The sequence below is a fragment of the Colletes latitarsis genome, chromosome 9 (assembly GCF_051014445.1).
Source record: "Colletes latitarsis isolate SP2378_abdomen chromosome 9, iyColLati1, whole genome shotgun sequence".
Taxonomy (NCBI): Eukaryota; Metazoa; Arthropoda; class Insecta; order Hymenoptera; family Colletidae; genus Colletes; species Colletes latitarsis.
The window spans coordinates 26,541,706-26,558,862 of NC_135142.1; the positions used below are offsets into that span (position 1 = coordinate 26,541,706).

Genomic DNA, 17,157 nt, shown 5'->3' on the forward strand with positions numbered 1-17,157 from the left:
ATTAACACAAATTTCTTTTTTTTTCAATAATTAAAGCATGGTTAGGGGGTTTTAAAACGTGTATTTCATAATATCAAGAAAGAAGAGCTCACACTTTGCCTTCTTTCTCGATTTCTCGAAGTTGAACGAAGTGCCGAGCTCACGTAACATGGTCGTGTCGATTTTCCCTACCATTCGGCACTTCGTTAAACGCTAAGGAAGTTTGTCGTTACTAGTGTCGTCGTCGATGCACTCAATTATGCCAAATCTAGTAACACTGACCTGACACAGTATACTAACTGTATATATAATATATTTGTACGATTACATTTACTATAACTATAAGTAAATGTTTATTTGTAATTTATAGTTGTATAGTTGTAGATTCCTGCTATAGTTATTTTATTTAATTTCATAAATGATTAATAAATACTCAAAGACAGACTATTAAATAATAAATGAACTACTTTGCTTGCAATCTGAAGTAAAAGCAAGCGTCGTTTACATAATGTAATCAACAGTCCTTGAAACTGATCATTATTGTGTATTTGTTCTTCCGTATAAAGTACAATTTTTTGTAAGTATCGTAATGCATTTATAGTTTAATTGTCCTCCCTGTTATTACAGTGCAATAAAATTCACGAACATAGAAAAGGTATTTATCGATAAAATTTTCATATCCAGTGTTGCACGTTAATATATATAAACAAATATGAATATTGGTCTGATATCGGAATACCTGGACACGTACCAAGGAAGAGATAAATTTTTAAGAACTTTGTCTTATATAGCAAAATTAGCTACGTTAGGTACGTCGTCGAAGGAAACGGAAGAAAAGTTGAAAATATTTAGCAGTCAAATGAGCGGGTGTAGAGTGATTTTAAGATTATTGGACGATATACCAATGATTCATTATGCTATGACTTATGAATGGGGAAAGAAGGTATATAAAACTAATGTTTACTGTACAAGAAAAAATAAGTTTTCATTCTACTTAATAATGAAATGTACAGGAATATACTGTTTTTCTAGAGACATGTAAATTTCATATCTAATGTAATAGGAGCCAGATTGGTTGATCAAATGGGCAGAATTGGTACAAATTGCAGTGGACACTATATTTTGTCCTATAGAACACATTTCTTGGGCTGGTGAACACAAATTAATTAAAATTAATATTGAAAAGTGGGATACTGTTTCAACATGGTTTTGGATAATTTCCCTTCACTTATCGTTAATAAAGTATGTCATAAAGCAATAGGACATATGTTTGTTCATTTATTGAAAATTCTTATATACATATATCCTTTTCAGGTCCCTGAGAAAATTAAAAAAGTGCAATAATTATAAAACATATCTTGATGAAACTAATTGTAATACAGGGTAAATATATAGAAATAACAAAACATTTTTATTGTTCCAGCAATTTTTATGATATAACTAATTATCCATGTTTCAGCAGAATTGCCTTGACAGTAGTAAATAAACAAGGATGGAATGAACTATTGACCTGCACACGATTAATATTAGATATCAGCTATGCAGTTAGTTATTTGCCACGTGGTGTATTTTGGGGGGGTCAATTAAAAATTTGGCAAATTGGTGCACTTGGAACTCTGTCCTCCCTGATTGGTTTGTACCAAGCAATCAGCAAACGAGCAGAACAGAAGAAATATTTGTAACAGTATATAAATTTTGTACAAAGATGTTATAAATTCTGTAAAAAAATTACTATTAGTATTGTAAATCTGAGTTGAGCAAATTTTATTCGCGAATAACGAATAAAATTTGCCAAACGTTGTAAATATAGATCTTTATATTTTATACTGTATAATTGTAAAATAAATTATAAAGTTCAAAAGGAAACTAGTCCTACAGATCAGTTTCTTTATACAATGTAAGGTATAAATATATATATTACAAAATAATGCAATTTTGTTAACATAATAAAGAACAATTTATTACTTTTAATATACTGGTTCTGTATTATAAGTTATGCATTAACAAGGATATATGTAGTAGCAGAAAAGCTAAAGCAATATAAATTATTGATATCTGAGTAAAGTTTTACTTGATCTTGCTAATAAGTGTACTTACATATACATTTTACTAACGTTCGAATTATTTTTACATACATATAGCTTTTGTGTGTTACTATTTGTAAATTATACATTTAGGTTTCATTATCAATAAAAGTTAAAGAATAGGAGGCACTTTCTGTATGAACATAAAAAAAATACTTTGCTACTTATGGCGCGATGTAATCATTGCCTCACAATTGGTTAAATCTTCTAAAAGTTTTAAGAAAGCTTGACATTATGCGTACCAGTAGCAGTCTTGTTCCTTTAATAGTAGATCTCACCCTGTATCGCGTGGTTATCAATGATTTAAAAATAATTTGTATTTCCACATTGGAATAAAATCTATGGAGATTACATTAAAAGGCACGACTTATTAAAAGTTTGTAAACAAGATATTTTCGATAAAAGAGCATCTTTAAAATTTTCGTCGGATTATAATCTTTTTTTAACCGTTAATTCATTAATTTTTAATCTAGGAATTTGTCGTTATTCTGTTTAGAATCATTTTCAGGCATAGCAAACCGATTTGTTTCTTGGACTAAAAACAGTATGGATACATTTGAAGCTTTTGTTGAAGATATATACATACATCCATACATATATGCATGTATAGATATATGTATATACATAGGCCATACACACATATGTATGTATGTATTAAAGCACTTTATATAATTACTTTCTTATACATATAATAACTGTATTATTTGTTCATTGCATTTGATGTTATAAGGCGATATATAATTTTTTGTATTTGTTCCACTTCCTTGAATCAAGCTAAAATTTAGCGAATCAGAAATATGATGTACAGGGTGTTCCCGAGTAACATGTAAAAGCGTGTTGGAGGTGATTCTTTATCAAAAAATAAGAAAAATGAAAAGAATAAAATTTTTTCGATTGCTACATCATTTTCGAGATAATCAAGTTTGAAAATTCGGGACGAATCGTATCTTCAAACACAAGTGAATCTTCAAACTTGATTATCTCGAAAACGAAGTCGAAATCGAAAAAATTTTATTCTTTTTATTTTTCTTATTTTTTCATAAGGAATCACCTCTAACCTGCATTTACATACGTGTTATTTGGAAACACTCCGTATATACTTTTCTGCCTTTTATAGTTGATAAATGAGACCAATAATGGCAGAGCATTCTGCAGTCGATTATACGTATTTTCAATTACAAATCTTAATTCTGTATAATAACATTCTCTTTGGAATGATTACCAGTAATGACTTGTAACGTCATTTATAGCTGCCTGTAAAATAGATGTTATATCGGAACGTTTATAACGATTATTATAGTTATTACACAAAAGATAAAATTATAGCATTGTAAGTGAATTTAATTCGAAGAAAAACGGAAAGATTAAAATATGTATAATGTGATTATAAAATTAAAGTAGTTCGTGCTACCAATTAATTTTTACTTTATAGTTTTTGTTAATATTACGTACCTATCAAATTTTAATTACGTAATAACATTTAATATTTAACACTATGAATAAGCACATTTTTAAGGCCAGGAGATTGGAAAGGACAAGTTTGTTAAAAAGAAAAAAGAAATCTTTTTAATGGCAAGGAACAAAATTATTAAATAAAAAAAAAAAAGGAAAAACGACAATGGAAGTCTATCTGCAAAAATATGATTTTTAATTCACTCAACAAAATGATATCAAAACATCAGAAACTCGGTTAGAAGTACTACTACGAAATCTTGTTCAAAGAAAATACATAACATAATATCGTAACAAAAAATAAAAACAGAATCAATTCACTACAATCCGCTCCAGAATCGTAGACCGTGTACTTCTCCATTTCGTCAACAGTTAAACAGTCCCTGTAAACGAAAACTTGCAAAGGCTTACCGCTTTGACCATGAATATAAATTATGATTTACAGTGGCCACTTTTGGCAATATTCTTACACTGTACAATCTAACGTAAAACTACCAACGATGGAAAAATATAACCGAAAAATGTTGGAATAGAAGAACGGTTGGCTAGTACTCTATAAAAAGTCATTGTTGCCGTTATACTAAATTAAACATGTTTCCCGCGAAAAATAATAATAATTGAATTGTAAATCTCTTCTGCTGTTAGAACACTACAATAATCTAAATTCATCAAATACTTTACGGTTAAGCGTAATATTTCGCCGATGGATTATTATAGCGGCGCGTTGTGTTTTATTAATGTTTGAACACCACAAACTTAGCCTTTTTCTCTCTCTATAGCAGTCGAGTGGCTTCTTATTTTATCGCATAAAAATTATTGTCACTATAAAAGCCACAATTGAGCTCGTATGAATCCAATGTAAATGCACACTCGTAACGCATAACTGACGTATTAATATGCCGTATTACTTTATGGCACAATTATATTTTTTTTGCAGTAAAACGATAAACAAGAGAACCAGTCCCTAAGTAAACGCAGTAAATAAAAATAATTTATTGAACGCGGCGACAACCGCGTTCGAAATAGGAACTCTTCGTAGAACACGATTTTTCTTATCTTTCAATTAGTCTTTCTGTACCGCGGACGTGTTTGGTAATAACGATAATAAACAAATCGTTGCAATTTGCCGATCAGCTGGTATATCCGGTATTTTTACGTATATCGTCAACCCAGCTGCCTGCAGCCCTGCGATAAAAACTAAGTGGTTCGCACCCTGTCTGTAAATCAGCTGGCGCAACGTCCGTGCGAAAACAAAGTCTTGAGAAAAAAAAAAATAATAAATTTAATTATGAAAGAGAAGCTCGGTAAGTAATTGTACTTAGATCGTGGGATTATACATTCCACGACATCCGGGGTTTCCATGTGGCGATAATCCGACCACTTGATTCGTCTTGGAATTACGCATCAAAGGTTTGTGATGCCACATTGACTCCATAGAGTGTTGCCACTGCCAGCAACTGCGGCAAAAGTACCGAAAACACATCTACAAACAAAGGAACTGCTTATGGAAATATCTATTGCGGCGTTAAAAATAATAAAGATGTCGTTTTATAACAGAGTCATCAAAACACTCTGTATACGAGTATTAAAAGAAGAAGCGAATAAACAAATGTTATTCGTACCACTTCGCGACAAAAATAAGGTCCTTGTTGAACGGAACATCCGGAACACATGGAATCTTCTAGATATGGATCTATTTGCACCTATTGGAAAAGAACGAACGCGATTATAGATTTTCTTTTCATGTTTCATAACCGTTTTGTAAAATACTGCAAACCTTTTTCGTAAATTTGGCAGTTTTTATTTCTATAAAAGCAGCCGAAACTGCTTTCATGTATGAATGTTTTGTACTAAATGTAACACGACCAGATCCTATCGGGTATTTGTGTTTTTCAGTGTCGATGCCTGAAATAATAAAGTCACAACTTTGCTGGCATTTGTCTAAAGATCGTGAACAACTCATCGTATATGATGTTTACCTGCATAAATAACTCCACGGAACAGATCATCCATTATTTTCGCTAAACCGCTAGCAGTCAACATACCGTGAAGCGCACCAACAAATACTGTTTTATGGGGATCAAGCTTCTGTGATGAAGACTTTACATAATTACTATCTTCAAGGACCCAAGGTATTACTTGTACCTGTTACAATCATTGTATAGAAGCTGGATTCTAACTCTTATAAGAGAAGTAGCGAATAAGTAATAAAAATTGATGTAAAACGTACCTCTTTTGCCTTTATACGTTTAGACGATATCTTGTAGTACCAACTGCCGCCATTGGTAAAATCGTGTGTACAACACGCTAGCAGGTTCCTTACCTTGAAAGCGAATAATTTTGTATTGAAGATTAAATGAAGTTTTAAATGACTAACAATTTTGGTAGCTACCTGTTTTTCGGATTCGAATATAATATATACGTATCCTTTTGGTTGCGTATCAGATTGATCTTTCCCAGGCCATTCTACTCGTATTTGACCAAACAGCTTGAAAGTAGTTACTAAAATGGATTCGGTTATATCCCAAGGTACTCCACCAAGGAATACCTTGGACGAATAACCTGACGGTTTTTGAGTTCGTTGCGGCAGTATACCGCTCCAAGTATAAGTTGGCTCACAAAGTGCTAAAATAATTATTTCTTGTTTGTTAACATGCTTTTCACTGATTCATTTACTACCCTTTGCCGGCCGTGAAAAATCATTACGTACCAGCAGCACTTCGATGAAATCGCGCCACGCGTTCGAGAGAGATTTGCGGATCTAACATATTCATTGTTGGCGAATTCAAGGGCATATGATTAACGCTGGAACAACAATTTTTCTCACGCGTCAAAACGGAATTCAGTAAATTGCCATTTTGGTTCGAGTTATAATGATGACCACGATTGTGTCCGTGCGAATGGTGATGGTGATGCGGCGTTGATGAATTCTGATAAGGCGAAGTCAAATAATTTTTCACAGCCATCCGTTGGATCGCAGCTGCCTTGTTGTTCGTGTATAAGTCCACTTCCGGTGACATAAACGAACCCATTGGCTGAGAGTAACATCCATGTGACAATGAATTCAACGACAAACAATTCTGAAAAGATTTATAGAGTAAGCGAGAGTAGCAACTTGAATTTACTTCAGAGGACGTGTCATGTAATATATATAAATTGTATGCTCTCTACTACTTGGTTAAAAATAAAAGTAAAAAATTGAATAATTTCAACCTTTCAGTGCCAGGTCCATCTGTTCAGTTTGTACGAAAAATGTACGCTTACCATTATATCAGACAGAGAACTATCCATGCTACTTGTGCCGCTTGTCTCCGAATCAGCTGGTGAATTTGATCTGGAACCGGTACATCCCATCGCGTGCGAATACTCAAATGTGGGACTACCGCAATCGCTACATTAAAAAATGATAAGAACGTTTTTACTATATGAGTCGTTGGCAAGTCCAGGTGATTTTGAACCTTTTTAACATTTTAGTGTAAAAGCGCTGTGAGAGCGCATAACTTTTTATATTTAAAATAAATCTTAATAATTATGCTACACATTGGCAAAAGGAAATTAAAATTTTATAAGATACCTGAAGAACGAATGTATATTAATCGATTTGGCAAATGAGCGGCTGGCTCATCTAATACGGCTATAAGAAATTTCGAGGTATATTTGTCGAGAATACCTGTATGGCGGCGACCCACGGATTGGTCTCCCATAATAGGGAGAATGAATGGGCGACGTTGGTGAACCCACATGCGGTCCAGATCCTCGACTTGTGGGTGACGTTGCAGTTTGATTATTACTGTTCGTGGACGAGTACGAGTACGGATTAGAGTACAAACTACTAGGGGTGCTGGGGCTGCCAGGTGTGGTAATGGAACTCGGTGAGCTTGGAATATCCAACATCGATGTATTTGGGTATATTCCTCCTGATGTATTTTTATCATCGCACTATATAAACATAATGCACGTAACCGATCAATGAAATACTTTCTCCTTTTCTTGCCTTACTATTCGCCATACAGACACATCTTTAAACGAGATATACCCACCCCTAGGTATAATTTCCCAGGTGTTCGGCCACCCCTGGGAAAAATTTTAATGAGGGATTCTAGAGGCCAAAATAAGACGAAAATCATGAATACCAATTTGTTGATGGAGGCTTCATTAAAAAGTTATTAACGTTTAAAGTTCTGTCCTTACTGAATTTTTTTCTCGAAAGTGTGTAGGATTTCGAGGGTATATGTAATGACCAAAAATGATTGTAATTGACCCCCGCAATCGAAAATAATTTTTCCAGAACGATTTGTAATTTTTGAATTTAATTGTTAATACCATCAACAAATTGGTATTTTTGATTTTCGTTTTATTTTGGCCTCTAGAGTCTCCCATTAAAATTTTTCCCATGGGTGGCCGAACACCCTGTATTACTTCAGTAAAAATCGTTAAAACGTAACGAAAGTGAATCGATGTATTAAGAAGAAGAACCGGTGCCGGTCCTGTCTGTGAAAGTTTGTCTAATTGCCCAAGTTCCTCCGACGTTAAGTACAACCTATTCGACGATAAAAAAAAGAACTATTTCTCTCCATGTTTCTTTATATGAAACTTGCAACACTGTCGTTGGCGCGTGGCCAAAATAATGTTACAAAATAAGGGGTAGAAACATAGCGTACGATTACAAGTTCACGAGAAAACTGAGGCCAAGAAGAGACTAGGGAAGGAAGAAAGAGGACTGTGATAGAGCCGTTTGGCTCAGGCTTGTAAATTCTTGGCTATCCGGGAATCCGGGTCGCGCTAACGTGCGGCCATGCGTAATTTACTTCGCCGAACGCATTATATGTACGTCGGATCCAACACGCGTGATTCGATGGTCCCTGGCGGTCCTTTATGTACAGAGATGCATCCAGCAAATGGCGAGGGGTAATAACGTTAAAGGCGTCGAGAACAGCCTGATAAAATGTCCATTAAAGCGTCTGGTCGATAAGGCACGACTTTCGTACGGCCTTCGCTCGTATTTTTATCGCGAAATCGGCAACGTTGTTGCAGAGCTCGAGAAATCATTATTTAAATACCGTTATCGCATATAGTGTTTTCTATGCGAACCACTTCCTCCTCTGCTACGAACAAGTTTCCCTTTTTTTTGTTGTAAAAAATTTACCGTTATTTATAACGGAGATGGACGTTATATCAGGATAAAATATTATTTAAATAAAATTTTGAATTGAAATTTATTTACGTTTATTGTTATTGCTAGTTTCTTATCCACGCTTTAAAGCAAGAAGATATTATTATTGAAACAGGGAGACATCGATTTCGTAATTGCTCAGGAACGTGTTGCAGAAAACATTCCTTAAAGACAAGAAACGGAGATTGAAGATAACGATGAATTTAACTTTATGTCTGCACCTGACAGAAACGGTATACATTCTGAGGCACGTGTACGCGTACAAAGAGGCAGGACTTTTTAAAATTTTAAGGGTAAAATTTCTGAATTCTTATCGAACGTGTCACATTGTCGTTATCCGTTATCATTAATTGTGGCTATCGTAAATTGACGTTAGGAACTCATCGTAACAAATATATTGAAAATCGATACATCAGGTAGCTGAAAGGTCTATTGTGAAAAAAATTAGACGCGACGAGTAGAAAAGGAAGTTCGAGGAGTAGTTGGAGTCACTCCAATGAGGATAATCATTGTTCCGGTTATTGCATTGGCAGCAGGCAGACGTTTCATAATACTACCTACTTCGACGTTTCGAATTTTTACCGCCATACTGCTGTCTGACGCGCGATGTTTACGAATTAAACGAATAAAAATATTTAGTAGCGATTGTATCCTGTATGTTTTTATCTTACGGAAGAGAAAACTTTCGAGAGAATCTTATTTGATTTTAATTTTAGCAACATCATCTCATCCGTGTTACTTTTTTAATTATTTTTATTTGTTTTCATTGAGGGATATACATACATACAGGGTGTTCGGCCACCCCTGGGAAAAATTTTAATGGGAGATTCTAGAGGTCAAAATAAGACGAAAATCAAGAATACCAATTTCTTGACTGAGGCTTCGTTAAAAAGTTATTAACAATTAAATTAAAAAATTTCAAATCGTTCTGGAAAAATTATTTTCGGTTGCGGGGGTCAATTACAACCATTTTTGGTCATTACACATACCTTCGAAATCCTACCCACTTTCTAGAAAAAAATTCGAGATGTGAAATTTTTGGATGGAAAAAAAAATTTTAAAATCGTTTTGGAAAAATTATTTTCGGCTGCAGGGGTCAATTACAATCATTTTTGGTTATTACACATACCCTCGAAATCCTACCCACTTTCTAGAAAAAAATTCGAGATGTGAAATTTTTGGATGGAAAAAAAAATTTTCAAATCGTTTTGGAAAAATTATTTTCGGCTGCAGGGGTCAATTACAATCATTTTTGGTCATTACACATACCCTCGAAATCCTACGCACTTTCGAGAAAAAAATTCAGTAAGGACAGAACTTTAAACGTTAATAACTTTTTAACGAAGCCTTCATCAACAAATTGGTATTCTTGATTTTCGTCTTATTTTGGCCTCTAGAATCCCCTATTAAAATTTTTTCCAGGGGTGGTCGAATACCTTGTATACTATCGGTCGTAAGTATTAAGAGACTTGGCCGAAATGTATATTTAGATTATACTTAACGAAATTTCTATAAGAACACCATAATTTACTGTCAAAAATTAATTTATTCTATCTGTTAATAGCATGCAAAAACCTTATTATGAACATTGTAGTATTATTGTGAAATGGAGAAGACATAAAGTTAGGGAAAGTAGCTTTTGTTAAGCGTAACGAGAAATAACGAAATTGCTCGATTTAACAAGACTGAAACACTTTCTTTGCTCTTGAGAAGGTTTATGTACAATATAAATATAAAATAAAAGAGAAGACATTACCTGATAATGATGAGCGGATCCTTGATTGCGATTCTGATACTGATAGTTACGGTAAGCAGGAGATCCGGAAGTTAGTTGGCTGCCCATCAGCGAGCCTCGTGGTAAACCCAATCCGAATAAATCTGAGATCGACATATCTCCTGGCAGGAAGCAGAACAAAATAATTAATGTTTTTAAAATCACGAAAATACGATCACAACAAATCGGACTATCGACTGACAAACGACAAACGGATACGGTTCGTTAATTTCGAAACGACGAAGGAGACAATTAAGACGAATTTCAAATCATTCATCGGGTGTCGTTTAAAAATTAATACTAAAACTTTAATGGTCGTACGTTTAACACGAGGACCGTTGCTTATCGCCGGCAATTCTTCGAATAGTTCGAAACCGGAAATAAATATTACAATTTTCAATCCCTATTTATAAGCACTTACATCACCGAAAAGGTGCACAATTAAATCCACGAGAACGTAAAAAAGAAAATAATTAACAAATTACCGGTAATAAATCATAGGAAAATAGATATGGTGATTTTACCATCGATATTGTTCCTTTTGCTGGGCTGTGTGCAGGATGCATCGTGCGAATATCCTTGGAAGCTCGATGGTGGCGGCAGGTCTAGTAACAAGTTGCTAATCGATTGCAACGGATGCAGTTGCTCCCGTTCGCGATCGCAATCGCCGCGTTGCTGTTGGAGCTTCTCACGATTTAGTGACTCCTTATCACGTTGCTGATACTGCAACTGGTCCTTGTCCCGTTGCTGCAGTTGCTGAGACACGTGGTCCCGTTGAGGTAACTGCAACTGTTCGCGTTGCATCGGTTGCAGCTGCTTACGTTTATGGTCCTGAGCGCGTTGAGTTTGCAGATCCAAGCTGTGCGACACTTCATTTCGGTCAGACACGTCTATTACATTCACTCCGTCAATAACGTACGTTAAATCTAGCTGTAAATGAGACAAGAACAACGAACGATACTTTTAGTATAAACTCGAAACACGTTGCAATGCGTATTGCGTATCGTCACGATAACTGACGATTAAGAAACACTGTCATCGTTTCTGACAGAATTATTTCCGCTTATATCGACGCAAATACGATAATTACCATTTTCAAAAGCTATTTACACGATCGGAAATCAACCATCGCGTGTATAAATAATGTCACGGTAAGTATCGAAAGTTACACAAATTATTCAAGTCGTTGCGTGAGCATACGAAATTATACGTATTCGGTTATAACCAATAGTATCAACTGTTGGAGAGAAATTACGAGGATTTATTACGTGTTATGATCAGATAATATCACGTTTCCTTTATTTTCCATTGCTTTTTGAATAGGTATGTGAATTAGACGCAATCGAATAACAATAATTTTATACCAAACGAATTCTTTACGCGATTTCCGATAAATACAAGAAAATGACAATACTAGATATTCAATTTCGAGTTCTACATTATACTAATACTAAAATACTAATGATCGAACGATTAATATTTGAAAATAGTGGAAACTTAATGCGCGTCGCCTACCATTGAATTTCTCGAGCTCATTACTGTGAGCGATATCGGCGAACTATGTTGCGAGCTTTCGGTGTACAGAATAACGAAAACAGGCGCTGAAGGACGCCACTCCCAGATCGCGTTCGTGGAATTCAGAAAAAAAGTTTTGCAGGGCCTGGGATAATATCAAGGCATTCTAGAGACTTAGCAGGAATTCCAAACTTCGTGGAATTCAATGCTGTCAAGTTCAAAGACGGACGAAAGGTAGGGACGCCTAATGTACGCGACCAACGACGTACACAATTTAAGAGTTTCTGTTACATAGATTCGATATTCGTTTTCGAGAGCAAATATAACCTAACCTTTCGAATCATTGAATTACGCGGGACTTGCACCGATATTGATTGTTCTTACGAATAGTCGTCGGATGTATGACTGGAGAATGTATACATAGTATGTACGTATCCGCAGAAATAGATGAAACCACGATTTCAAGAAATTTCAGGTTACAGAGAGATTACGTTCCAGACAGATATCAGTAGTAGTGAATTTAATTTTTGTTTGTAACATGCCAGAATAAATTTCATTATACTTTTGTAAAAAAAAGTTACGATCGTGTTAATATTCCATGGTTTCGATTGGCGAATGTAATCAATTACGTTAACGTACATTAACGTATATGTATTGTCGTTTCGATAAGTTCTGTTCTATGTCAGCAAACGGCATACGGGTTTCCATCGAGTTTGAAGATATCAAAAAAAGGAATCAAATTGTCGTTTAATTGTCTTTGCTTTTTCTCCTTTCGTTCGAAATTATTAATAAAGGATTAGGGGCAATTTCAGAGGGCGCATCGTATAACGGATAACGTTCTGGTTTATCGGTGTACGAAACGCAACGTGTTTTGCACGTGGAAGCGTGTGGCTCAAACGTACGATTCGCGTGTTTGTTTACAAGTGAGGACGCAGGACATTCCATCGTATTTGGTTTCACGTTCTAAATTCTGCGTTATATTTGTCGCCGAGTACAGAAATAATTTATATGGAAAATTCCCCGTTTGGATCATTATCGTAACACTAACGAAATTCTGAAGTAGGTTCAACAAAAAAAATAAACGTGGACTACGGAAAAGTGACGTACAGCCGAGAGACATTCGTACGAGAATATCAATAAACGTTAATAAATTGGGAAAACGTAGCTTTAATAAAAAAAATAACTCACCGGTTGCATTAACGTGGGCATGTCGATCTTGGATTGAATTTCACTAACTTCTTCAACTGTTCGATTCGACGTTCTCCAATGAATTCAGCGTGGTAAATTTTCGTGACGCATTAAACAAATTACGAGGTCGATGTCGTGCGAATACTTCGATAAATTTTCTTTCATTAACGGAAGCGAAGTGTTAAATATGTGAATTAACGATTATCGGTGTTATATTAGTTTATTAATATTCGATCCCACCGGGTTTTTGATCATTTGCCGGGGGATGATTTTATTCCAGTTCAACTTCCAGAATCGCCCATTTATAATTGATTCCGTTGACTCAACGAAAGTAAAATTTATTCTCTCTTTGTTCAATTTAATATCGATGCAGCAACGATGGAGATGGAACGCCCATTCTTCTCCACGTTGCTTCACTCTGCGAACTGAATTGAAGATCTGTCTCTCCCTCTCCCTCTCACGCCAGAAGTTCCATCTTCAGTAAACGCCGGCGCATTCGCGAATGCGCCCTTATGAAATTTTATATATCTGTGACAAAATACGAAATTATATATTATTTAATATGCACGTATACGCACATTTACACGCATTATTATTTTATTCAATATACAGTATACGTAAATTAACGATTTATGTACAAACTTTATCTTTACATGGTAATACGAAAGTTGCAATTTTTAGAAATCGTATGTTCTTTATTTTGATTATCTTTAATAAGATTTCTAAAATTTCTGCCACATATAATTCATTTTTTGCTTAAAATATTATACATAAGAAATGAAATACATACAAAAACTTATTAATGAAGGCAGCATATGTATAGATACATGGAATTCACATTAAAGGAACACTGTTTAAGGGAAGAAAAAATGTTTCTGAAATAAAATTTGTTATATTATTATAGACAAATCTATTTATTGTGTACACAAATTTGTGCATTTTATTTATATTCTGTATGCGCTGTCGACGAATCTAACATTTCAACTTCAGAACTAATGTCACTGGAGTAATTCACAACTACGTCTCGTGAATTGCTTTCCACCTTGTCGGGAGTATGATCTTCGACTTTACTCGAATCTTCTCCCCATCCAGAAAATAAATTCACCCTTAATTTGTCGATGTCTTGATTGCCTGGCTCAGTTATATGATTTGTGTTCTCCAAAGATTCTGTACCCTCTGCTTCTTGAAGTCTCACTTCCGGGAATTTGTATTTCGGAATATCAACGCGTGCATCTACTAAGTATTATTTATGATCAAGTGCATGAAATAATTTCAAAAGATATTTTTAAAAAATTGATTTCTCGTACCAGGGTATGGAGGTGATTCCTCTATAAGCTGTTCCATAACGTAAGTCAACATAGTTGTTGTAAAAGTATCGTCCCTTCTAAGACCAAGAGCTCTATGAAAAGCGTCTACAGCTTCCTGGGTATTTCCCATCAATGCGTGGATAAACCCCACTTCTGAATATGTCGACGGATTCAATGGATTTAATACCAACGCCTGCAATTATTACAGAATAAAAATTATTGTATATAATCTTCATAATTTTTAAAATAAAATGTTATATAAATTATATTATTTTAAATCTGAATTTATTAACCTGGTAATGATATTCCAATGCCTCTCCATATTTCTTCATTTTCCTACAAGTGTGACCTAAGTTATTTAGCAGTGCTTCCCACTTACTAGGTAGAATAACATCCTTCAGGCCACCTTGAATTCTTTTCATAGCTTCCTTAAACTGTCGTTCAGCAGTTTTATAACTGTATTTGGCGAAACAACAACTTTTGATAAATTAGGTAATTTTCAAAAATCATGGAAACATAGAAGTATAAGTAATCAATTTACAGAACGAATTTTAAATTTCTCGGTTGCGTATTAGAGTAACCTTTCATGGACAATGTGAAAAAAAAAATATGAAATTACTTACTCTAAATTATAAAAAGATATAACTCCCATCTCATGTATAACGAACGGATCATTTGGGGCTATTCCTTGAGCCTGTTGGAAAAACTTGTCAGCCAATTTAAGATTATTTGTTAAGCCACACTCGAGTCCAATGTATAAAAGTGGCAGATGACAACCTTTCATTAATTGAGAAGCTTTAAAATAAGCGGCCATCGCTTGATCATGTTCATTTTCTACAGCAAAAGAATGCCCATAAGCTAACCAAGCAGGACCAAACAGTCTATCCAATGCTGTAGCTTTTGCTAAATATCTTCTTGCTGGATCACTTTTACCTACGATTAAATATTTTTGTATAGCAACAATTTAAAGGGCTTAACTACTTTTCATTGGCTATTGAAACTATTTAATTAAAACGATAATTACCTATACTGTAATAATAACATCCAACAGCAAACCATGCTAAGGCCATGTCTGGATATAAGTCAACCAATTTATGCGCCAAGTAAAATAATGCTAAAAGTATTATTGCACCATATAGAAAACAGCAAATTATAAATTATTTATTTTTCAGTAAAATATATCATATTTACCATTAGTCTTTTTTAATTCTACTAAACAGGCAATATGCACTGGTAAACATGAATTATGATACGGATCTTTTTTCAATATTCTAAAATACAAGTTACAAACCATAAATTTTAACAATACAATTGCATTCAATGTATTTATCACTGTCAAAAATTACCTTTCTGTAAGCGAAAAACATTTGTGGTAGTCACAATTGTAATATAATCTCTCTGCTTCTGAAACTTCCATATCCAAGTTACCTAATAATCTGTCTGTGACTAAAACTCCCATTACACTACAGGTTGCAAGTGTCTGTTTCTTATTTGGTTCCTGATACTTTTTTAGCTTACTTTCATACAGCAATCGTAAAAGTTCTGTTTCAGCTTCTGTACATTGTTCACTAAATGGAAGGGATTCCAAAAGTTCTTTTTCTGATAAAATGATACAATGTCATAAGCTTACTTATTTTTACTTCTATGTTGTGCATATGCATGTTTGCATACCTTCGGAAGCTGAAAGCATTTGATTTTGTACTAGTGCTTCAAATGCTTGATATGAATAAACATCACAATGTAGAGCCTGTTTGTAACAATCAATAGCTACTGCTCTGTTATCCATAGCTTCATATACTCGTCCTTTTACATACAATATTGAACTTTGTACCTATCATAAGTTAATACTAATTAATAAAATTATATTAAATTGATAATGATAATATTTGAAAGAGACAAATTATTTATACTTAATCACATTTTTTGGAGCATCCTCTAGCATGTCTACATGATCTGTGAAACCAATACCAGATTGTGTTATGTTAGTATATATTTCTGAATCATTAATCACTTGAAGAGCTTCATTATATTCTTTTGCTTCTAGAAGACTTCTTACTGTTAAATAATGACACATTACATCTGTCTACAAAGTAACATCAATAAAGTTTACAAAAGTACATATGATAGTTTTGCCTTCTTATCAAAATTCATTAAACAAAATTATACCTTCTCAAGTCCACGACTTCTAATAAGATGAGCTGCTCTGTGATATTGTTTCATTAGATACATACAATGTGCTAAAGTACATACATCCGTAGGTTGTTCATTACTCAATGAAACAACCTTATCTGCCCAAAACAAAGCAGCACTATATAAATGCTGTAAACGAACGAGTAGTTAATTTACACAGGTTACTTCAAATAATTTAGAACCTTTAACGAAATTTGAGGAATGCTTGAAACTTACTAGATCAATATATGATTTAATTAATTTTCTACAATTATCTAAATTAATACTTTTATTATCTAACAAATTATGCATTTTTTCATAATCTAAGTTAATACTTTGACGCGCCATGTTTAATTTAAATTTTAAGGGTTAGATCAGTGTTGTTAGACAGATCAGATTTTGCTAGGTTTTGCGCATATACGATCTGGTACGACCATAGATCATGTACTGATAGATCAGAAGTTCACTCAACAGCATTCTTGATACTGAGGATCCCTAACGGTTAGTAATTTTGCA

The 17,157-nt window shown here is 34.1% G+C and overlaps 3 protein-coding genes across 5 annotated transcripts; 1 reads left to right on the forward strand and 2 right to left on the reverse strand.

The window, feature by feature from the left end:
- Positions 1-265: 265 nt before the first annotated feature.
- On the forward strand, positions 266-2,056 carry Pex11c (peroxisomal biogenesis factor 11c). 2 transcript variants are annotated; one of them, XM_076772547.1, is made up of 5 exons: positions 266-556; positions 664-922; positions 1,043-1,221; positions 1,294-1,362; positions 1,442-2,056. In XM_076772547.1, exons 2-5 carry the CDS (start codon positions 692-694, stop codon positions 1,659-1,661), a joined length of 699 nt encoding a protein of 232 aa, XP_076628662.1. In that variant the 5' UTR covers positions 266-556; positions 664-691; the 3' UTR covers positions 1,662-2,056. The 2 variants fall into 2 exon arrangements, with proteins under 2 accessions (XP_076628662.1, XP_076628661.1); XM_076772546.1 differs by lacking the exon at positions 266-556 and having other exon boundaries at positions 570-922.
- A 288-nt stretch (positions 2,057-2,344) lies between these two features.
- Orb (polyadenylation element binding protein orb) lies at positions 2,345-13,645 on the reverse strand. Its single transcript, XM_076772545.1, has 12 exons — positions 13,166-13,645; positions 10,987-11,392; positions 10,445-10,584; positions 7,186-7,454; positions 6,780-6,906; positions 6,226-6,595; positions 5,908-6,140; positions 5,746-5,838; positions 5,495-5,660; positions 5,293-5,420; positions 5,138-5,218; positions 2,345-4,998 (listed from the first exon to the last, which is right to left on the reverse strand). The coding sequence occupies exons 1-12, from the start codon at positions 13,184-13,186 to the stop codon at positions 4,834-4,836; spliced, it is 2,199 nt and encodes a 732-aa protein (XP_076628660.1). The 5' UTR covers positions 13,187-13,645; the 3' UTR covers positions 2,345-4,833.
- A 406-nt stretch (positions 13,646-14,051) lies between these two features.
- Cdc16 (cell division cycle protein 16) lies at positions 14,052-17,123 on the reverse strand. 2 transcript variants are annotated; one of them, XM_076773265.1, is made up of 11 exons: positions 16,879-17,123; positions 16,639-16,791; positions 16,391-16,555; positions 16,144-16,303; positions 15,819-16,071; positions 15,664-15,743; positions 15,497-15,586; positions 15,096-15,405; positions 14,766-14,928; positions 14,473-14,665; positions 14,052-14,398 (listed from the first exon to the last, which is right to left on the reverse strand). In XM_076773265.1, exons 1-11 carry the CDS (start codon positions 16,987-16,989, stop codon positions 14,106-14,108), a joined length of 1,971 nt encoding a protein of 656 aa, XP_076629380.1. In that variant the 5' UTR covers positions 16,990-17,123; the 3' UTR covers positions 14,052-14,105. The 2 variants fall into 2 exon arrangements, with proteins under 2 accessions (XP_076629380.1, XP_076629379.1); XM_076773264.1 differs by having other exon boundaries at positions 14,052-14,401.
- Positions 17,124-17,157: the final 34 nt, after the last annotated feature.

Bases quoted from the DNA above. Each gene is read 5' to 3' on its own strand.
- Pex11c (XM_076772547.1), top strand. From the start codon at position 692: ATGAATATTGGTCTGATATCGGAATACCTGGACACGTACCAAGGAAGA. The intron at 923-1,042 runs GTATATAAAACT...CTAATGTAATAG, and splicing joins CTTATGAATGGGGAAAGAAG to GAGCCAGATTGGTTGATCAA. The intron at 1,363-1,441 runs GTAAATATATAG...ATGTTTCAGCAG, and splicing joins GAAACTAATTGTAATACAGG to AATTGCCTTGACAGTAGTAA.
- Orb (XM_076772545.1), bottom strand. From the start codon at position 13,186: ATGCCCACGTTAATGCAACCG. The intron at 6,596-6,779 runs GTAAGCGTACAT...AAATCTTTTCAG, and splicing joins GTTCTCTGTCTGATATAATG to AATTGTTTGTCGTTGAATTC. The intron at 5,421-5,494 runs GTAAACATCATA...TTATTATTTCAG, and splicing joins CCGTGGAGTTATTTATGCAG to GCATCGACACTGAAAAACAC.
- Cdc16 (XM_076773264.1), bottom strand. From the start codon at position 16,989: ATGGCGCGTCAAAGTATTAACTTAGATTATGAAAAAATGCATAATTTG. The intron at 16,792-16,878 runs GTAAGTTTCAAG...GTTCGTTTACAG, and splicing joins TTAAATCATATATTGATCTA to CATTTATATAGTGCTGCTTT. The intron at 14,402-14,472 runs GTACGAGAAATC...AATAATACTTAG, and splicing joins GGAATCACCTCCATACCCTG to TAGATGCACGCGTTGATATT.